At 37.9% G+C, this 23500-nt stretch overlaps 1 protein-coding gene across 1 annotated transcript in view; it reads left to right on the plus strand.

Annotated features, from left to right (window-relative positions):
- DCC (DCC netrin 1 receptor) overlaps nucleotides 1-23500 on the plus strand; it is a 1287746-nt gene that overhangs the window by 1016457 nt on the left and 247789 nt on the right. The window contains exons 13-14 of the mRNA XM_069569336.1: nucleotides 6087-6228; nucleotides 17910-18020. Of these exons, the coding sequence (XP_069425437.1) occupies nucleotides 6087-6228; nucleotides 17910-18020 (253 nt within the window). The remainder of the gene's footprint in view (nucleotides 1-6086; nucleotides 6229-17909; nucleotides 18021-23500) is intronic.

Below are 23500 nucleotides of genomic sequence, written 5' to 3' on the forward strand. Positions count from 1 at the left end.
CATAATGATAGACCTTAACTCACTGGGTCATTGTGAGGATAAAAAGCATAATTCATGTAATGCTGGACTACTTCCAGGTCTAGAATATGTGCAAAAAGAAGTATTAACATGTATTATTAAGAATGCAAAAATGCTGCTTAGTTTCCTGTATTTAAAAAGCAATAGAGATGATGTAAGCAGAAGGCGATGGCAACCCACTCCAGTACTCTTGCCTGGGAAATCCCAGGGATGGGGGAGCCTGGTGGGCTGCTATCTATGTGATCGCACAGAGTCAGACACAACTGAAGTGACTTAGCAGCAGCAGCAGAGGTGATGTAAATGCTTTCAGTAGTGCTATAGTCTCTTAAATATATTCTGACAGCTTAAATATTCAGATTAATTTTATATAGCTGAGTTCTTTTGTAATTATTAATGTTTATTATATCATTGTCAGTTCAGTTCAGTTACTTAGTCATGTCCGATTCTTTGTGACCCCATGGACCAGAGAACACCAGGCCTCCCTCCCCATCACCAACTCCCAGAGTTTATACTCAAACTCATTCCTATTGAGCTGGTGATGCCATCCAACCATCTCAACCTCTGTCATCCCCTTCTCTTCCCACCTTCGATCTTTCCCAGTATCAGAGTCTTTTCAGATGAGTCAGCTCTTCACATCAGGTTGCCAAAGTATTGGAGTTTCAGCTTCAGCATCAGTCCTTCCAATGAACACCCAGGACTCATTTCCTTTAGGATGGACTGGTTGGATCTCCTTGCAGTCCAAGGGACTCCCAAGGGTCTTTTCCAACACCACAGTTCAAAAGCATCAATTCTTCAGTGCTCAGCTTTCTTTATAGTCCAACTCTCACATCTGTACATGACTACTGGAAAAACCATAGCCATAGCCTTGACTAGTCAGACCTTAGTTGGCAAAGTAATGTCTCTGCTTTTTAATATGTTGTCTAGATTGATCATAACTTTTCTTCCAAGGAGCACATGTCTTTTAATTTCATGGCTGCAGTCACCATCTGTAGTGATTTGGGAGTCCCAAAAAATAAAGCCTGCCACTGTTTCCATTGTTTCCCCATCTATTTGTCATGAAGTGACGGGACCAGATGCCATGGTCTTCGTTTTTTGAATGTTGAGCTTTAAGCCAACTTTTTCACTCTCCTCTTTCACTTTCATCAAGAGGCTTTTTAGTTCCTCTTCACTTTCTGCCATAAGGGTGGTGTCATCTGCATATCTGAGGTGATTGATATTTCTCCCAGCAATCTTGATTCCAGCTTGTGCTTCTTCCAGCCCAGTGTTTCTCATGATGTACTCTGCATGTAAGTTAAATAAGCAGGGTGAAAATACATAGCCTTGATGTACTCCTTTTCCTATTTGGAACCAGTCTGTTGTTCCATGTCCAGTTTTAACTGTTGCTTCCTGACCTGCCCTGGTGGCTCAGAGGTTAAAGCATCTGCCTCCAGTGCGGGAGACCCGGGTTCGATCCCTGGGTCGGGAAGATCCCCTGGAGAAGGAAATGGTAACCCACTCCAGTATTCTTGCCTGGAGAATCCTATGGATGGAGGAGCCTGGTAGTCCACAGGGTCGCGAAGAGTCGGACATGACTGAGCGACTTCACTTACTCACTCACTCCTGACCTGCATACAGATTTCTCAAGAGGCAGATCAGGTGGTCTGGTATTCCCATCTCTCTCTAAAAAGAGATGGAAATGCAATTATATCATTGTATTTGATCCTTATTATTTGTAGACTCTATATCTGCAAATTCACCTACATGCTAAAATTAATTTGTACTCCCAAATCAATACCCACAGTGTCTCTACAGTCATCTGTAGACTTGCACACTGTGCCTATGGGGATCAGTGAAAACTTTGTGTCTCCAGGAACAAGGTTTCCGAGCTGAGGCTGAACAAGGAGATACTCTGTTGTCTTGTTTCAGTTCTCATATTGTAACCAAGTGTCTCTTTTGTAGTCACATAAATGCGCTTTTTGGCATTTATTTATTGACTTCTTTTGGAAAGTTTGCTGGTGAAAATGGTCCCCGAGTATAATGCTGAAGCCTTGTCTAGTGTCCCTAAGTGCATAAAGGCTGCAGTGTGCCTTAAGGAGAAAATGCATGTATTGGAAGGCTTTGTTCAGCTGTGCACTGTTGTGCTCTTGATTGTGAGTTCAATGTTAATGCATCAATGATGATATTAAATAAGGTGCCATTAAACAGGAGCGCATATAAAACTAGGCGAGGTATTGATGAGTTGACAAAAATGTTTTTACCGAAGTCTCAGTAGAACCTGAACTTGTATTTTACCTAAGAACAATATTACAGTATTCCCAAATTCAGTGTCTGCAGTACCTTTACAGAAAATAACTACTGCAGATGATGAGAACTGATTCTAGTTAGCATGTTCTTTGAATTTTTTTTTAATGCTATTCAAATAGCTGTGAGTTTAGGTGACTTTTAAAAATCCTTTTACAGAAACTGAATCATTTGTAGAGAGCTGGCTAATATGGCACCCCACTCCAGTACTCTTGCCTGGAAAATGCCATGGACGGAGGAGCCTGGTAGGCTACAGTCCATGGGGTCGCGAAGAGTCAGACATGACTGAATGACTTCACTTTCATGCATTGGAGAAGGAAATGGCAACCCACCCCAGGGTTCTTGCCTGGAGAATCCCAGGGACAGAGGAGCCTGGTGGGCTGCTGTCTATGGGGTCGCACAGAGTCGGACATGACTGACACTACTTAGCAGTAGCAGCTAATTTGTAACAGATCTGGAAGAGGAGCTCAAGCTTCCATATCACTGAAGCACACTGCTGTGTCTCTGCTAGGCCCACATAACTGAAATGTCAGAGTGGTCCTGGGGTTGTGGACCCAGGGTTTAGAAATCCATTCCTTAGCATTGAGTTTAGTTAGTTGCTAGTTGCTCAGTCATGTCTGATTCTTTGCAACCCCATGGACTGTAGTCTGCTAGGCTATGTCCATGGGATTTCTCAGGCAAGAATCCTGGAGTGGGTTGCCATTTCCTTCTCCAGGGGATCTTCCCAACTCAAGGATTTTTGCCTCTGATGATCATTTATTTTTTGACTGGTCTCAAAGAACAATTTTTTGCATGTGTTTTTAAAATTAATTTAAAATTTCATCAAAATGTTGCATATGTATTATTTTAGGTTAAATAATATCAATGAGGCTTATAACAAAGACCACTAGATTCTTCCATACGTGTCTCTAGTCTGTTCTCATTCCTTCCAGCTCCCGTATCCATCACTTTTAGCTGTTATTTCTTCTGGCATGTTCCTTTATGTTTCTCATTAATGTGCCTTTAATGGCCCTTAATTCCCTAATTTCAATTCCCCAGTGTTACAGATCGTTGAGTGCGTTATTGTTATGTCAGGATTCAGCACACGTACACCCCCTTTTCCCTTCCTTCTCTTCTTCCTCATTTTCCTTCTATTCCTTCTTCCTTGGACGAAGTGCAATTAAAAGTGAAGTGCAGAAATCCTAAATGTTCATTTCCATGAGTGTATTAATTTGTTAGGGCTGTCATAACAGATTCCACAGACTAAGTGGCTTAAATCACAGGTGTTTATTCTCTCACAGTTCTGAAGGCTAGAAGTCCAAGATCGAGATTTATTGTAGCATCATTTCTTCTGAGTCCTCTCTCCCTAACTCGTAGATGGGTGTCTTCTTCCAGTGTTATCCGTGATCATTCTCAGTGTGTATCTGTGTTCCAATCTTTTCTTGTCATGATACCAGGCATGTTGGATTAGGGCCCACATTAATGGCTTCATCTAACCTTAATTACCTATTTTAAAGCCCTATCTCTAAATAACTTTCTGAGGTATTGGGGATTAAGATATCAGCATATGAATTGGGGTCTTTTGAGGGTGGGTTAGGAGTTCAAAATTTAGCCCGTAACAATGTGTTTTGACAGTTGTATTCACCCATGTAACAAACTTGAACTATGGTGCAGTTTTGTTACCCCAAGAAGTTTCCTTGTCCCCATATCCAACCAGTTTTTCCAGTGCAGTTACCATAGGCAACTGCTTCTCTGATATGCATTGCTGTAGATTCGTTTTGTCTAGTCTGGAACTTCATATCAGTGGAATTATACAGTGTATACGCTTTTGACTAGTGTTCTTTAAAACCCAGTCTTGCTGTTTTCCTCACTACCTTTCTGAAAATTCCATATTTCTCTTTCTGTTTTGGATTCTCCATTTGTGGGATTTCAGATCTTTTCCTTTCTTAGTTTGCCTCTCACTTTTCTGGAGCATACCTTCATTAGCCTCCTGGTAAAGGGCACACAGATGGATACCTTGGGAGCCATTCATATCTGAAATATCCCTATACTTATACTAATATGTGTACATACATGTGTGTTATATTTTCCTCTCACATCAGAGTTTATTTGACTAGACATGAAATTCTAGGTTTAAAAGTTCTTTTCAATCTTAAAAGTTTTTTTGTTTGTTTGTTTTTGAGAAATCTGATGCTATTCTTACTCCTGATTGTAATTTATATACCCTTTTTTCTTTTTTTTCCATCCATTCTGGAAGATGTTAGATCCTCCCTTCCCCATGATTCTCTAATGTTTCATATAATATGATTCTTTTAATTTATTAATGTGATTCTTTTCATTTATTATATTAAATATTCCATAAACCCTTTCAGAATGAGGTCTCAGTCTTCCAGTTCTGCAAAGTTTTTATTGAAAGGAAGATTTTGTGGTTTTTTTGCTTTGCTTTGTTTTGTTGTTGCTAATTTTTAGCCTTTTCTTTATCCTGCTCCTTCATCCTCTTATCTCACTAGCTGAAATTATGAACTAAGCCACCTATTTTTTATCTTTTCTCTCCTATTTCCCTTGATTGTCATTTCCCCCACTGAATTTTGGAAAGTTTCTACTAATTTATTTTCCAATTTATCTATTGCATATTTAATTTATGCAACCAAATTAAGAGTGTCAAACGCTTTAAAAAATCTTTTATTTTTCTTGTACTATTATGCTATTTATGGAGTCAGTATCTTCTCTTTGAGTATTAGGATATTAATGACAGTTCTTTGATCCTTTTTCTGCTCTAAACACTAATGCTGTTCCCTTCAAGTGCCATCATGCTGTTATGTGCCTTTCTCTCTCCATATTATGCCCAAGGTTTGTTTTAATGTCTGATTATCAGACATTAAATGTCATGAATTATCAGTTTACATTAAAATGCAGTACTCTAAAGGTGACTATGAAGTGCAAATTCTAGTGCATGAGTGGGGGGTTATTACGTGGGATCCTCACTTTTGGGAGATTAATCAGGGACCTAGTTGTTGTTTTCTCTTATTCTTTTCAGTTTTCTCTAGAGAACAATTATCTGATATTCTGTCTGGGAAGTGTACACCTGGTTGCCATTGCTCTAGGTATCAGATGAAGGAAGAAGACTTGAGAGACTCATCTCATTGACTTAACTCCCACCCTTATCTTTGTTCTCTTCTGTGTCTGGTGTTCCTAAATCTGTAGCTTCTGTTTCAGTATCCCTAGAAAATGAAGCTCCTGGCTACACCAAGTTCAGGGAGGGTTAGCTGACTGACTGCTGAATGTGATAGGACTTTCAGTCCATCTTCTATCTCAAAATCACGCTTTAGTCCTGCTTTCTAAGCTACTCAGGAAGCAATAGTTTCCAGTCCTCCCTGAATTTTGTCATGCTGATCACCTTGTTTTCATTAATATCTTTAAGGAGGTATGTAGATGTCATCTTTCTCCTTTGGTTCAGTCGCCACACTTTTCTTCTTCTGTAACTTCTAACAATTTGTTAAGATCTCTCATCCATTAGTGTCCTATTCTCTATTTCCTTATGGCTTTACACCATTTAGAATATTTATTGTCATTTTCATGGCATTTGCAGTGGAGAGATGGTGATGTATGTAATCAATCAAATGAATTGTGTGAATTTGTCAAAATCAGACACACAGCTATAAGAATGGATTTAACTTGGTTCTGAGGGATAATCTCTAACACTTCTTGCATTTCTGTCTTATTTGCACTTAGGTTTGGGTCAGTTCTTTGACCCTATCTTATTGTTCTTCCTTTCTCTAATGATGTAATTTACATCTGTTATTTTACAGAGTATCAAAGTAAGCTGGCTGCCTCCTCCATCAGGAACACAAAATGGATTTATTACCGGTTATAAAATTCGACACAGAAAGACAACCCGCAGGGGTGAGATGGAAACACTGGAGCCAAATAACCTCTGGTACCTGTTCACAGGTCAGTGTTCACGTGCTGTGGTCTTAGAAGGTTTTGGTGAATCAAATGCCTCGTCAATAAAACATACTCTCACTTCAAAGGAACATTCTTTTTTCTCCTGGTAGGTGGCATGTGCTGGTCTGAACAAGAATACCTTTATATTTTTAACTTGATTCCCTTAATGCTTTCACATGTTTGCTTCTATATCACCATTTTAATAAGTATATCATTGAACTTTTATCCATATTAGCATTGGTGACTCAACAATTTCTGTCATCAAATAACATTTAACTGTTTAATAACTTTTAAAATCATGTAATCACATGGTTCTAAGTTTAAGTCATTTTGAGCCTTCTCTGCCCAAACTCCAGGAATGAGAATGTGGCTGGAAAATGAAGAGAGGAGTGGTTTGGGGAATGAAAAGAACAATTATTCTACTTTCCATACGTATAAAAGTAAATTCACTTCTGTAGCAATATTGGTAAAATTCATGGTGGGTCAACATTCTCCCTGAAAACTGGACCCAATTTCCATGCAGTATTAAGATAATTTTTTTATACATATAAGATGAATAATCATATATTTCCTTTAACTGTTGGAATCATTAATACATGTCAGTCCAATTCCTGGAAAACAGAGACTAAGTCAGGCCTTCAAGTTAATGCATTTAGGGGACAAGCCCAGGAAAGCAAGAATGAAGGAACAAGAGAAGTGAACCAGGGAGGAAAATAAATCAAATGATGATTTCTTGAAGTGGCCACAGTTAGAACAAACCTAGAGCCAGCTTGTTCTTGTGGGCTGTTGGGGGTGGGGGGCGGGGTAGGAGAGAGGAGGTTTCAGAAGCCGATTGAACTACTGGGGCCCAGTGTCGACAGCTGGATAGGAAGTATGAGCCATTTCTCTCTTGTCTATCATTGGTCAGGTAAGCCCACAACAGGTTGTTAACTATTCTGTACCTTCTGACAGTCCCCTGGGAAGCTAGCACTTCCGGTAAATGCACCAGTGTGAAATTCTCTCCTTGTCTATCAGCACTTTATATGGGGATGCCTTGGTCTAGGCTTTATAGTACCAAGTTCAGTTCAGTTCAGTTCAGTCGGTCAGTCATGTCTGACTCTTTGCAACCCCATGAATCACAGCATGCCAGGCCTCCCTGTCCGTCACCATCTCCCGGAGTTCACTCAGACTCACGTCCATCGAGTCCGTGATTCCATCCAGCCATCTCATCCTGGGTCGTCCCCTTCTCCTCCTGCTCCCAGTCCCTCCCAGCATCAGAGTCTTTTCCAATGAGTCAACTCTTCACATGAGGTGGCCAAAGTACTGGAGCTTCAGCTTTAGCATCATTCCTTCCAAAGAAATCCCAGGGTTGATCTCCTTCAGAATGGACTGGTTGGATCTCCTTGCAGTCCAAGGGACTCTTAAGAGTCTTCTCCAACACCACACTTCAAAAGCATCAATTCTTTGGCACTCAGCCTTCTTCACAGTCCAACTCTCACATCCATACATGACCACAGGAAAAACCATAGCCTTGACTAGACGGACCTTAGTCGGCAAAGTAATGTCTCTGCTTTTGAATATACTATCTAGGTTGGTCATAACTTTTCTTCCAAGGAGTAAGCGTCTTTTAATTTCATGGCTGCAATCACCATCTGCAGTGATTTTGGAGCCCAAAGAGAAGGTGAACAAAGGGTTTGGGAAGCAAAGCAGATAGCAGTGGCAGAAGTCGGTGGATCAAATTAAACATGTGTGTTATGGCACAGACACTTGATTCATGACAACAGGCAAATTAAAGAAAACCACGTAAGCATTCATCACAGATGAGAAGTAATTCCTTATTTATTCCTTTCTTGATATAGAGTACTCAGTAAATTTCTATCTGAAATCATAAAACACATAATTTAAGCTGCTTGCTCAGCCTACAGTATGAGACTTGATAGAAACTTAGTTTTTCCCCGTAAGTTTGTGCCTCTTTTAATGTGATGGTGAGTGTGCTTCCAAAATAGATCCCCCCAAATCACATAACTTGTTTTATATCTGGACAAAATCTCCTAAATGGAAGTTATGACACTCTGTTGGAAGATTAGGATTGACACACATACACTATTGGTGCCACCTATAAAATAGATAACTAGTGAGAACTGTCTGCAAGCACAGGGAACTCTCCTCCATGCTCTGCGGTGTCCTGAATGGGAAGGAAGTCCAAAAAGGAAGGGGGTATCTGTATAGTCAATTTACTTTTCCATAGAAACTAACACAACATTTGTAAATCAACTCTGCTCCAATAAAAAGTATTTTTAAAAGGAAAACAAACACCATGTCATTCAAAAAGCTTAAAGAAAGCCAAGATGCTATGTCTCTTTACCTGATAAAATGATTAGAAGGTAAAAACAATTGAAATGAGGCATATGTTCTCATTGGAATATTTGGTACAACATGTACATAGTTTACTTTAAAAGAAATCACCAAAATTAAAAAATCTTGCTGAAAAAATGTTAGTGTAATTTCTCTAGATATAGGAATTTGAAGCCCAGAAACATTTTTAATCATTGATTTTCCTTCTCCAATGAAAAACATTAAAAATATAAACTTTTTTAATAAAATAATTCATTAAAATATGCACATTCTAGTAGAAAAACTAAGAAATGGATATGCAATTTATAGAACTATAAATGGCCAACAAGCCTAATAAAATATTTAATGTTATTAGTAAAGAAATGCAAATTAAAAGAAAAATGAGTTAGCATTCTCCTCTGATTAAAGTAATAAAGATAAAAATGAATGATGATATGTTGTTTTGGAAAGCATATGAGAAAAATGAACTTTTATATACCACTTGTGGGACAGAAAGATTCTAGAATCTTTCCAGAAAGCAATGTGGAGATTTGTGTTAAATACAAGTGTACATGTGTATATGTATCTGTAAATATATGATTCAGGTTTCCAACTTCTAGGAGTTTATTCCAATTCTGCAGACATACTTTGTTCGCAAAGTTTTAAACTGTTCATTGCATAAGATAAAAGACCCTAAGGAACTAACTATAGGCAGTTACCTAGAAAATTCAGACACAATCATATCATGAAATAATATATATCTATTGCAAATATTGAAATGTAAACATATTAAATGTTAAATATTTAAAACATATTAAGTGAATAGCTCAGTTTGAAATCAGTATTAAACATGAGTCCATATTTATAAATCAAAAAAAGTCTGAAGAAAATATTTATAACAAAATATTCTAAATACCAAAATATTAATAGTGATTATTGCTTAATTGTGTAACAATGAAATATGTATTTTTAACCATGTATGTAAAATGAAAAGCAAATAAAATATCAAGACTCTAATGTCATAACACTTGGTTGCTAAGGTTGAAGATTTCATACCACTGACTAACTGCCCATTGAACAGCTGAAAAGGGGCTAGTCAAGAAAATAAATGAAGAATAGTAACCATGTGTCCAAAAGACCTTACTGATATGAATTGTTTAGTGTTTATGGTTTTTTCTTTTTGTCAAATGGGATTTAACACATTCAGCTCAGTATTGTCAAGCCAAGCTTCTGAATCTCTAAATATACAAACGTTTAGAGTTTTCTCTCAACAAAAAGTAAAATCATTTAAGAAGATCACTGTATAGAATAGCAAGAATTAGACTTTTTCTTATCAAAGATGCTATATTCGTCCTAGGGGGTCATAACAAATTACCACAAATGTGGTGGCTGGAAACAACATAATTTTCTTTTTCAGTTCAGGAGAAACCAGAAATCCAAAATCAAGGTTTCTGTAGAGGGCATTCCTTCTGGAAGCTCTGTGGGAACATCTGCCTCATGTTTGTCTCCTAACCTCTGGTGGGTGCTGGCAGCCCTGGACATTCCTCAGCTTGGAGATACATCTCTCAGAAATCTGCCTCTGTCTTTGCATCACTCCCTCTGTGTGTCTGTATATCCTCCCTTCTTATAAGGATATCTTCATTGGATATTGACTCTGTAGTAATCCAGGATGATTCCATCTCAAGAGCTTTAATACATCTGTTAAGACCACGCTTCCAGGAAAAGCTATATTTGAATGTTCCAAGCATACAGTATTTTACTCATTATAGACTCTTGTTATTACTTTTCCTCTCAAGGACAATCATTTTGAATTGTACCCTCTAGTAAATATTTATCCAAAAATATTTCAGTCCTACATCTTTACTCATCTAAAATCTGTGTGGCAGTTAGCACTTCTCATCAGCATAGGATAACCCGTCTTCACTCTAGGTTAATATCATCCCAGTCAAAAGCAAAGCAACAGGATGAATTCATTAGCTTGTTATTAAAATGCCCCTTCCCATCTTTATAGATCCATAGGAATTTGGACTCCAAACTTGCAACTTTTATTCAAAATGTTCCTTCTTCATTTTAATTGTTATAAAATGAATTTGAGGATGCAGACATCATCTGAACAGTTATCTTTATAACTGTGCTTGATATTTATTGCAAAAAAGTTATATGGTCTTCATTTTTAATTTGAGATGAAGAATAGAAAGACCCAGAGGCTAGCCTTGTATTCTTTAAGTGTTAAAAACAAGTTTTGCAAAGCCTCCATCTTCCTCTCCTCTGTTCTGTGTCCTGGCCTCAGACCTGGCTTATGTTGCATTTCTAGAAATTGTGGGAATGTCTTTAATGCTACACAGCATCAGGGAATCAGGAAGTACTCCACACTGGTAGATTGGCTGTGGTTTTGACTTGTCCCCAGGATATATTTTGTCACTTATGCACTGTGTAGTAAGAGGAAGTAATTGATTTTCTATATAAATCTTCAGCACTTTAAAATGTACAGAATTTGCCCCCATGTTTTCAGTACCTTTAAAATACATGAATAGATTGATTTGGCTGTTAAAAAATTGAAAATGCCCAAGTGCTTCCTTTGGATGATATAAATATTCAGGGGTAGAGACTCAAATATTGGTTTTTACCATGTTCTGTTTGTTAGACAGGTGTTTTTTGTTGTGTGTGCCTTTTACTAGAATAATGGGACATCTGCAGTAACAAAGTAATTCAGAGTTATAACAAGGATTTTAAATCACTGCTATCAATTTTATTGTGGGAACCCAAGTCAACTAAATTTTAAAGTCCTGGTTTTCATTTTTGAGTACTCTTCAGAGAAGGTTATTTGGAATTGAATATAACAGTTTTCTCATGCTTAATGTCCAATATAAGAATAAACACCATGGTAAACATGCGTTGGTATTTTGTGGACTGAAAAATTGAAACAATAGCACAGCAATTTTGCAACAAGGTTAACATTAGGGAAATAAAGAGAAATTATTTTCTTTGAATAATATGTCATCTCTTGACCGTAAATTCTAAGAAAGTAGAAATAGAACTGAGGAATTCAGAGTTTGAAGGCATTTATTATTGGAGATAGAAACAAGCAGAAGACAATCTACTTTGAGCAATATCTTTTTTTACAACTGAGAAAAGCCTTGCTACCTATATCATTCTTCTAGAATAAAGTTATACTTAGAGGCAGGGCTTCCCAGGTGGCGCTAGTAAAGAACCTGCCTGCTAAAGCAGGAGACGAAAGAGACTTGGGTCCAGTCCCTGGGTCGGGAAGATCCCCTGGAGGAGGCCATTGCAACCCACCCTGGTATTCTTGCCTGGAGAATCCCATGACAGAGGAGTCTGGCGGGCTACAGTCCATAGGGTCTCAAAGAGTCAGAAAAGACTGTAGCGGCTTAGCACTGCACACATACTTAGAAGCAGCTAGGAAGCTGTGTACATGCGTGTGCATGCATGCGTGCACACACACACACACACACACACACACACACCCATCCCAGGTCAAGGCACTCCTATGTTCCGCTGCAGAAGCCCATGGGCACATGCAGTAAGTCATGTTCCTTAATGCCTTCCTGAAACAAGAAAGCAAGTTTTTTTTGTTGTTGTTTTGTTTTTTTTTTTACTTCCCTGCTACCTCGCTAAAGTCAGTGTGTATGCACAATCCACACAGGTATGCACACGCCTTGACCACTTGGCCTTGGCAGGTAATGGGGCTTGAATTCCAAGAGACCATAAAAATTGGAAAATATAGTTCTTAACAGACCACCACCCCCAGGGCACTACACACGGAGCAGACTGCTACACAGCCCCAGTCCTCCCATGGAAAAGGCTTGCTTACCTAGATGGGGCTTCCTAGGCAGTGCTAGTGGTGAAGAATCAGCCTGCCAGTGCAGGAGACTCAAGAGACATGGGCTAGATCTATAGAGACTGAGACTGAACTCTAGGTCCCTGACGAACAGGACAGAAAACACACAGTTCATCTTGCCCAGAGCCCTTATTTCATTGAAGAGGTAATGGAGGCTTGAAGAGTGACACTGCTAAGATCCACCATTAGCTAAAGGTATAGATTCCAGCTAGATAACAGATGCTCTGATTCGTAGCTATGTGCTCCTTCAACTATCCAGTATTATCATCTTTAGCTCACTTTATTGTGAGTGCATCTGGCTGTTGTATGAATCTGTAAATGACCGTTGATATTAAAAACAATTTTAATATTTATAATGTTATAAGTCATAACAGCAATAGCAAATTTGACAACTGCTCCTTTGCTGAAAATAAGATGAAGGTTCCGCAAAACAATTAAAAACAAATCTGCAGTGAACCACTAATCCCACTTCTGAGTACATATCCAGAAGAACTGAAGTCAGGATCTCAAAGACATAAGTGCCCTCTCATATTCATTGCAACAGTATTCACACAACCCAAATTTCCACTGACAAATGAGCAAAGAAACTGTGGTATGTACAGACAATGGAATATTATTCAGCTTTATCACAGAAAAGAAAAAATACCCTGCCTTTTGCAACAAAATGGATGAACTGGAGATGCGACACTAAGTGAAATGTCAGTCCCAGAAGGGTAAATACCACATGATTCCACATATATGAGGTATCTAAAATAGTCAAAGTCATGGAAACAGAATAGAATGGTGGTTGCCTGGGGAGAGGGGGAGGGGAAAATGGAGAGTTGTTCAACGGGTATAAAAGTAAGGTTTCGCGATACAAATGAGTTTCAGAGATCTGTACAACATAGCACCATAGTTAACAATACTGTGTTGTGCACTTAAAAACTTGTTTAGAAGGCGTCTCATGCCAGATGTTCTTACCATTAAAAAAAGAGCAAAGGGAAAGAAGGGGTCTTTTGGAAGTGATACATAGGTTTATTACCTTATTTGTAGTGGTGGTATCACAGTTTATGCTTAGGTCTAAATTCATTAAAATGTGTACATTAACTATGCACAGCAATTGGTATATTAAGTATACCTCAGTATAGCTAAAAAAATGTCCATGATAAGAAAATAAAGCTTTGTCTGTTTTAAAATGTAACCTTTGTAATAATATTTTATTCATAGACTCCATTTTATTGATGAGAAATCTTAGGCAAAGAAAGATGGCTAGCAAGTTTTTTAGGTCATGCAGTTAGTAGGTGGCAAAGCAAAAATTTGAATCTAATACTGCCTAAACTGAACACCTGTATTCTTAACTCTTAAACTATCGGTAATATATTATTGACCATAGCCAATGACTATGCGTTTGTGTGAGTGTGTAAAGGAACAGTGAAATAACTCAGAGATGGAAAGAGATATATATTGAATAATAAAAATTGAAAATTATCTTAGCAGCTAAAGGAATTGAGTAACTTTAGAAGAGATTAAGTCAAAACTTCCCTACATATTTAGGTTTAAAATCCTAGTTAATACTTTCATTAGTCCAACTCTGAAAACACATCTCAGATAACAACTTCAAGAAATATACATAGAAAATAGCTTTTTCTTACAGATTGGTTTCCTTCTATCCCATCTCCAGTGAATGAATGAATGAATGAATGAATGAATGAATCCATCTATCCATCCATCAATGGAGTGTTTCAAGTGAGAAAATAATTTGCAAATATTAGGTATCTTTATGTCTATCAAGTGTCTAATTTTATAAATTATTTGTGAAAGCAGTTTTGCCATTTGATTCTCAAAAGAATACTCTGAGATAGAAGTGCAGGTATTATTACCTAATAACTATATATGAGAAAGTGAGATTAAAAGAGACCCAGGTTCATTCCCTGTATTGGGAAGATCTCCTGCAGAAGGAAATGGAAACCCACTCCAGTATTCTTGCCTGGAGAATTCCATGGACAGAAGAGCCTGGCGAGCTACAGTCTGATCTCAAAGAGTCAGACACAACTGAGCAACTAACATGCATACATATAGCCCTTCTAAAACTTGTCTGGCCAAGTACCCCTCAAACAAAGAAGCAGGAACATTTGCAGGCTGGAATTCAGGGGACTGTCCAGACTGACTCTGAAAAGCAAACATTTCTGGTTTTGCTTATCGCTGCGTACTTCACTTACCTAATCTAGAAGAGAGTCACAGGTTTAATTCTGCTGATACAGATCTGGTACTGAAGGCACTGAATTTAGGATCAGAAGACTTGGGTAAAGATATCTTGAAAGTGGAATTTAACTTCGTTTTAACCCCACTGTGTAAAACTCAAATTTATCTGTAGGTAATACCACAGTAAAGCAGATTCAGTGTAATCTAAAGAATAATTTTCTTTAACCAGTAAAACTGTTGGAGTGGATTCCCTCCCTCGGTGAATTTCTTATTCCAGAAATATACCTGCTTTATTTAAAGGATCACTTAGTTGGATGAACAGCATTAGATGGGCTGTTTCACTAAGCATTACAATCTCTTTTAATAATGGAATGTTGTATATATCTTTAAATGTTTTCTTATACTAGAATTTCTAGGTGTTATTAGTGAGATTCCACAGCAAAATTCTAGGAGAAAATGCAAAATTTTTAAAAGTTAAGCTAAAATATAGTATTATAAGAAAAGTTGGCAGGATTTTTAGGATCATCTGGGTACTACTCTGTACAGAGGGTTAAAACTTTACTACTGATATCATAGAAAGATATGAAAAGCTACTTTACTGTGTTTGGTTAGAAAATATATTCTGATAAGTAGCTGGGTGGGGTAGGGGGTGCCAGGTGAGGCTCCACTGGGGAAACAATGGATGGTCTCTGCCTTTTAATAGTTACTTTAAATTATTATTCAGGCTCTTAGTCAGATTTCATTTTACTCAAAACTGAGTTAATGATACTGACAGAGCCTAAACTCAACATATGTAACTTGAATTTTGGCAAAATTATAAAGAGAAATTTGTGTATCTGCTTTATAGTGAGAGGTTTTAGTTAAGTTCTATTAAAATCAGTAAAGTCTGCATGCTACACATCACTTGTTATAAAGTCAAATGAATGGGACAGAGTATAGGGCATTCAGAAAGATTTCCATTTCTGTGTCAAAATATTGCATGTAAGAAGTTGGTGTGTTAGTCAAGGTATGTTGACCAGAGAAACAGAATCAGTGGAGATATATACTAAGAGATTTGTTGCAAAGAATTGACTTAATTGATCATGATGGTTGGCTGGACAATTCCAAAATTGACAGAGCAGGCCATCAGGAGAGGCAGCTGGAACTCTCAAGCTGAAGCTTCTCCCTACAGGTGAAATTTTTTTTTTTAGGGAATCTTCAGGCTGCCGTCTATGGGGTCGCACAGAGTTGGACACGACTGAAGCAACTTAGCAGCAGCAGCAGCAGCAGTCTGTTCTTAAGATCCTTCACCTGATTAAATCTGGCTGACCAAATTATCTAAGATAATATCCCTTATATAAAATCAATGGAGTATGGACTTTAGTCATATCTACAAAAATACCTTTCCAGCAACAATAAATGTTTGGTTGAGGGGACTTTAGCCTTACTCCAGTTTACATATAAAACTGACCATCAAAGATGGTATTCCACATCAGTCATTGGAGATAGTGTTGACCTAATTGTCCATCCATTTCAAAGAAAAATGAAGTCAAATTTCTTCTTAATACAAAAGAGTATATTCTTGATGAAATTAAACTGTTTCAGGTGAGACAACCATGAAAATCATGAGCTTCAATGATTAGGTAAACATTTCTTCCCAAAATTCTCTTCCTATCAGCTTTCTGCTTTCCCAGAGAGCTCTGTAATCCTTCTGCTTCAGGAATCAACAGCAGTACCCACGAAAGGGTGCAAAATGTTAACAAATATCAGATTGATGCCATGCTAGTTAAGGGACAGGTCAGGGTGAGCACAAGCCTACCTAAAGAAGCTTTTATGTTTAAAAGCATCCATTCACCACCTTGCTGATGGTGTTGGGTATTGTATTATAACCTAGTATTTCCTTAGTGCTAAGGCTTGCTTTCCTCTGGAGAAGGAAATGGCAATGCCATTTCCAGTATTGTTGCCTGGAGAATCCCATGGACGGAGGAGCCTGGTGGGCTACAGTCCACAGGGTCGCAAAGAGTCGGCTTGCTTTAGTGGATCTTTCAACAGTTGTGTTCTGTTTGTGCCTTCCACGAGTCAGGCATCATAGTGACTCTATGGATGTACAATTAAAGCACTCCTAGTAAGAGAAACAACAGTACCAACACTGTTCTCAACCCATGCCTTCCAATTTGTTTTATAAAATTAGAAGTATCCTAAGTGGCCAGTATTACATGTGGGTGAGTTTATCAAACTGTCTTCTCTAAAAGTCCTAGTTATTGAAGATGACTGCCTTCAACTGTAACAAATTCATTCTGACCATGGTTTAAAAGCCATCTATTAGTAGTAGCAAGTTAGAATTCTTCTCAGTACCAAGAATTATTTATCCTTCTGTACAAAAATATACAAATACATAATTTTGTACTTAATAGAAGCATTATTTCTCTAAGAGGCTATTTTATTTATGATTTTTCCTTAGCTCCAAATGCTTGTGCCATTTCAAATTAATCAGGAAAAAAGAGAGATGATATTTTAATTGTTATCAGTGCTGTTCAACTCCTTAAGGTTTAAGAACTTGTTGGTGTACACTGAGTCCTCCGTGTCTCCGAAAAGTCATATGGTCTTATGACAGGCATTATTTGTTTTATAATAATGTGTCATGTTGATGAGCTATGTTGAAACTCAGATAAAAGGAAAGATATTCACATTAAAAATTTATACATATCACACTCAGTCATGATGCACAGGGCTTCTCTTATTACCTGTACGCTCTGTGTACTGGAAAATCAGCTCAGAGGCCATCACTGAGTACTGCAATCCGTGTCCAAGTTATCACAGAGATAGATTTTCTTCATGAGATAGTATGGAACCTAATGCAAAACAAATATGCCTTGAGATGTTTTCGAGAGATGAAAACCTAGTATTTTCAGCTGAAGTACAGTGGCTTTGGAGTTCTCTTTCTTTGCCCAAAGGAATCACTGACCTTGAATGAATGATGGAGCATAAAGTTTTAGATTGACTGTCCTTGATTTATAGGCAAGCCTCTTCTGGACTGTGAGGGAAAATGATCCTTGCTATTTTTGATTATTTCTTCATCGTTCGTATTTTATATTCTGCATCTGCCCTGAGGCTATTTTCAAGGATACATTTTTGTAAACTGGGAAAAATAAATGAGAATAGATGAAAAATAATTTGATTTCTTGCTGGAATCTTCCAACCCTTTGGGCCAAAATAACAGTAATTACCACAACAATCACAGAAAATGTAAAGCATGTTTATTATTGTTGAAATTTTGCTAAAACTTTTAAAACCCATGAAAAATACTTGTTATTCAGTAACTTTGTTTTCCCTTCTGTGGAAAATTCTTTCACAGGACTGGAGAAAGGAAGTCAGTACAGTTTCCAGGTGTCAGCCATGACAGTCAATGGCACTGGACCACCTTCCAACTGGTTCACAGCAGAGACGCCAGAGAACGATCTTGATGGTAAGACCTTTCCCCATCACTGCCACTCTGACATCTGTCTTCTTTTCACTTCAGCTTCAAAGAATACCTCTAAAAAATTGATGAAATTCCACATTAAGGATGTTTCTTCTTCCTGTATCTTTAGATGCAAAACAAGACAAATCAAAAAACCCTGAATGAATAGTCTTCAGCCATGCCATATAAATATAAATTAATTATAGTCTTCATAGCAGATCACTTTTTTTCAAAAAATTTGAAATGACCTTTTTTCTATTTGTTTTATTTGAAGTAATTGATCTTAACCATGTTCTTCAGAGGAATGCCTGCAATTTCTGATAATAAGCATAAAATATGATTATTTTACATAGCTTCTCTGGCTCTTTTATGATACTTCTGCAAACAGCAATATGTATTTTTGACTAGCTTATGATATGATTGTTAATGTTTGGCACTTTTTTTACATAAAGGATAGTCTGCCCTATTTTCTTAATTGATAGTTATCTGAAATACTTGGGGATGAAATATTGAGGTTCATATAAAATTACATATCAGTGCATTCAATATAACAAAATCTTCAAAATTATCAGATGAGAAGTACTTCTTAAAATAAAAAGCATCATGACTAAATATGAGAATAAAATTCAAGAGAATAGGGTAATGGAAGCAATGGAAAAATAAATAATAGAATAAACAAAAATATAAATAATAAAGTAGAAATATACTTTGGAGAAGTACAGATACATGAAGTAGAAATTTATAAAAAATGAAAGATACTTGAAAAAGAAGGAAGTTAAAATCAGTAGACTTAAAACTAGGTGATCCAAACTGGGACCAAGAAAAAAGTAGCTAAAAGAATAAACACATGTGTACTGAAAATATGATGGCTACCTAACTAATTGGAAATGGAATCCATGTACTTCTTCAGTGACAGACCTGAAAATATTCAAGTTACTGGGAACTGACAATTCTCTGTCTCTCTCTGTTCCTCTCATTTTTCTCTCTCCCCCCCTCTCCTCTCCATCACCATTTCTCAAATCTGTTCTCCCTTGCTCTTCCTTAGGCTCCTTCTTTGAATTTTCTTCCTCCTTATCTTTCCTGTCTTCCCTGTCTAAATAACTCACTGCCATTCAATTGTTTTAATATAGTCACAGTCTTGGTTTTACAACATGATTATCCTGGCAGTAAAACAACCAACAAATACTATTTCCACAATATTGACAATCACTGCTATGTAATAGCATATTAATTCAAAGAATATTTACAGAAAGTTTTCCTAACATCAGGCATTGTACTGAGCTCTGAGGATATAATAATAAATAAGAAAGATATGATTATTTTCCTTGTGTAGCTTAGAAAGACAAACTTTCTAAATGAAGTCATAGGGAATAATCATTGTTATAGTATGAATCTGGTTGAATATTGGCAGTATCCTATAGTTCAACTTAGGATGGATGGCTAAATAGAATGATAGATGGACAAACAGACGGATATAGAGAAGATTTGTATTTAAAATTGAGACCTGAAGCATCAATAAGAATTATCACTGCAAAGCATACATTAAAAACTGAGGAGAAGGCAAACTAAATGCAAGTTTGAAGTCAACATAGGTCATAGTACTACTATTCAGTTCAGTTCAGTTCAGTCACTCAGTCATGTCTGACTCTTTGTGACCCCATGAATCGCAGCACGCCAGGCCTCCCTGTCCATCACCAACTCCCAGAGTTCACTCAGACTCACATCCATCGAGTCAGTGATGCCATCCAGCCATCTCATCCTCTGTCATCCCCTTCTCCTCCTGCCCCCAATCCCTTCCAGCATCAGAGTCTTTTCCAATGAGTCAACTCTTCACATGAGGTGGCCAAAGTACTGGAGTTTCAGCTTCAGCATCATTCCCTCCAAAGAAATCCCAGGGCTGATTTCCTTCAGCATGGACTGGTTGGATCTCCTTGCAGTCCAAGGGACTCTCAAGAGTCTTCTCCAACACCACAGTTGAAAAGCATCAATTCTTCGGCACTCAGCCTTCTTCACAATCCAACTCTCACATCCATACATGACCACAGGAAAAACCATAGCCTTGACTGGACTGCTATTAGGGTCTGAAATAAAGACCATCAAAGCTGAAACACAGAGATGGCACACAATTACTTTTGCCAGAAAGGCAGATTCTACGTTTGGCAAGACCAAAATAAGAATTTGAACTTTATCCTAAGAGTATCATTAAAGCTATAACCTGCTGTATCCTAAGCAAGCCATGAAAGAATTTTTTTAAAACTACTGACAGTTATGTTTGCATTTTGAAGAGAATACCCTGTTTAAAACCCAAAAAGTGTATTAGAAGTAAACCCTGATGCTGGGAAAGATTGAAGGTGGGAGAAAAAGGGGATGACAGAGGATGAGATAGTTGGATGGCATCACCGACTTGATAGACTTGAGTTTGAGCAAGCTCCAGGAGTTGGTGATGGACAGTGAGGCCTGGCGTGCTGCAGTTCATGGGGTTGCAAAGAGGCGGACATGGCTGAGTAACTGAACAGATATGTGGGCCAATTCAGGACTATCTTACAATAAAGTACCTTTAGCCTTAGAAAATAAATATTATTTAACTTGTCTTAGATAAATCAAGGAGTCATGGAGCTACATCAAGTCACACTTTGCAGAATGTATACCCTTTGGTAATGGATTAGGGAAGTTTAAATCATGTGTTCCTTAATTCAACATATATTTCTTCTTGAAAGTTTTTCTATACCAGGCATTATTTTAGGTTCTAGGGGCAAAATAAGAAACAAAGTCACTACTCTCAAAGAGTATAAATTTTATCAAGGTAGAAATGGTAGTGACAAATGATGTGTAAAAAAGGAAGTATGGCAGAAGGTATAGCAAATGATGAGGGAATACTCTTATATGTAGGGATTTGTGAAGATCTCTCAGATTAGGCAAAAATGTGAGCACAGATCTTGAGAAAGTGAGGGAGACAGCTATGCGAATAGTTCAGACAAGAGCCCCTGGTGCAGAAGGAACAGCAAGAGTAGACATCCAGAGACTGGAGCCCCATTGGTGTCTGAAGTATGACAAGGAGGTCAGGAGAGCTGGGCCCAAAGTCACGAGAACATGATTGGTCTCATGTGAAAAATACAAGGATGGCTAGAATGTGTTATAGGAATACTTCAGTTCTCTAGTTCACTTGAGAAATTACTTTTAACCTTTATATATTGTGTTTTATACTCTCTTCTCTCCATTATAGTATATGTTGTTATCTTTATTTTTTATTTTTTTTGCTTTTTTTAAATTAATTTTTTTATTTTACTTTACAATACTGTATTGGTTTTGTCATACATTGTCATGAATCCACCATGGGTGTACATGAGTTCTCAATATTTAAAGAGCAAGTTAAGCTAAGAAAATTAAGCTCACTGGATCTCACTCTGCTGGCAACTGTGGAGCTGATACTCAAGACCAGGTTGGGTGAGCCAATGTCCTTTCTGGTTTATCAAAGCTAAGTGTCCATGAATCCTGTAGAACTGATAAAATAGTGATGATAAAAATAGTGATTCAAGGCCAAAGATTCTAAGAAATGAGGTCATATCATTTACCCAAACTTAAGGGACTATGTCTCTTACTGGAAGGAGTGAAAATAAACAAAGTTGAGGTGCTGAAGTTCTCATAAAATACCTGGGATGAATGGGATGCTCCTCTGACTTACTTGCTCCTACTCCTTGCTCTGAATGACTCACATTGTAAGAAGAACCGAACATAAAATCGCAACTCCTGGGATGGCACAAAACTCCCACTTAACCACATTCTTTTCATATCCCTTGGATCTAAGTAGACTCCATCTCATACATCTCTTTTAAAATTTTTTTTAAAATTTATTTTTATTTATTTAATTTCATCTTTGGCTGTGCTGGGTCTTCATTGCTCTGTGAGGGCTTTCTCTAGCTGCGGTGAGCAGGCTTCTCATTGCAGTGGCCTCTCTTGTTGAACAGCACAGGCTCTGGAGGACACAGGCTTCAGCAGCTGCATCGCGTGGGCTCAGTAGTTGTGGCACCTGGGCTTAGTGGCCCTGCAGCATGTGGCCCTGCAGCATGTGGGATCTTCCTGGGCCAAGGATCAAACTGATGTCCCCTGCATTGCAGGGTGAATTCTAAACCACTGCACTACGAGGGAAGCTGATTTCGTACATCTATGCTGATCAAGGACCTCTATGCAGAGAGTCTTAATAAATGCTATTTCTTTGGGTGTTTGACTGTACCATGTTTTTAGCTTAATAGTTATCTCTCTTCTGCATGCAGCATTTCTCCCTAAGTTTCTCCTTATTTGAGTACTGATTCAGTACCTATGATGTGCCGAGTAATGGGCAGTACAAATGTGAAAAACGGGAATAACTCTCTTGAGGCGTTAACAATGGCTGCAGTGATCGAGCAGGCTTCATAAGAACAAGTAGTACTTAAACTAGAAACTTCAGGGAAAGGAGACTGGCAGCTAGGATTATAGGAAAGGGTGTGTAGGACAGAATAGTAAACATTCTTCAAAAAGTATGGCTTAAGAAAAAGCACATCTATCATTATTAGTTCAGAATTCATCCTCACTCCTACTCCTTTACCAACCAATTATCTGAACACATTTCAACACATTTCATCTGTTGCCTCTTCATTCATTCTTTCACATCTTCATTGGGTTAAAATTGTTTAGACCTTTGGATTAAAATTGTTTAAACAGTTATCGTGGACCATAAGAACTGGCCATGAGCATTAGAAATCTGATAAAATGTAAATACAAATTAATAGAAGAAAGCTAGTGGAGTCCATACTTCTTGTACATAATGCTGTTATAGTTTATGATTTGAGATAATTAGGGTTTCCCAGGTGGAGCAGTGGTAAAGAATCCACCTGCAATGGGGGAGATGTGGGTTCAGTCCCTGGACTGGGAAGATCCCCTGGATAAGGAAATAGCAAACCACTCCAGTTATGCTTGCCTGGACAATTCCATGGAAGAGGAGTCTGGTAAGCTACAGTTCATTAGGTTGCAAAGAGTTGGACACAACAGAGTGACTGAGTATGCATGCACCTGTTCTCTACTCCTTGAGATCATTAGCCTTTAAAACAGAGTGGAAACTAATAGAGCATTTAACTGTAGAAGTTTGGGGCAGATGAGTTTCACTTGCTTTGTAAAGCACTGTTTTCACTTGCTGCATGAAAAAACCAAACATTTGATCCTAAGGCTTTCTCAACTTCTTGACCCATGATCTCTTTTCACTGAGCTACTCCCTGAAACTCAATCTGATTGCTCTTCCTTCCTCTGGTTTTTCTTCATTTGACTATATCATTCAAATATTAAAAACTGTAACCTTGGATAAGAATTAAATTTGGATAAATGGACAAGCTCAGAAGTGGTCGCTGCTGCTACTGCTGCTGCTAAGTTGCTTCAGTCATGTCTGACTCTGTGTGACCCCATAGACGGCAGCCCATCAGGCTCCCCCATCCCTGGGGTTCTCCAGGCAAGAACAG

This window comes from Ovis canadensis, chromosome 23 (genome assembly GCF_042477335.2).
Source record: "Ovis canadensis isolate MfBH-ARS-UI-01 breed Bighorn chromosome 23, ARS-UI_OviCan_v2, whole genome shotgun sequence".
NCBI classification, from domain to species: Eukaryota; Metazoa; Chordata; class Mammalia; order Artiodactyla; family Bovidae; genus Ovis; species Ovis canadensis.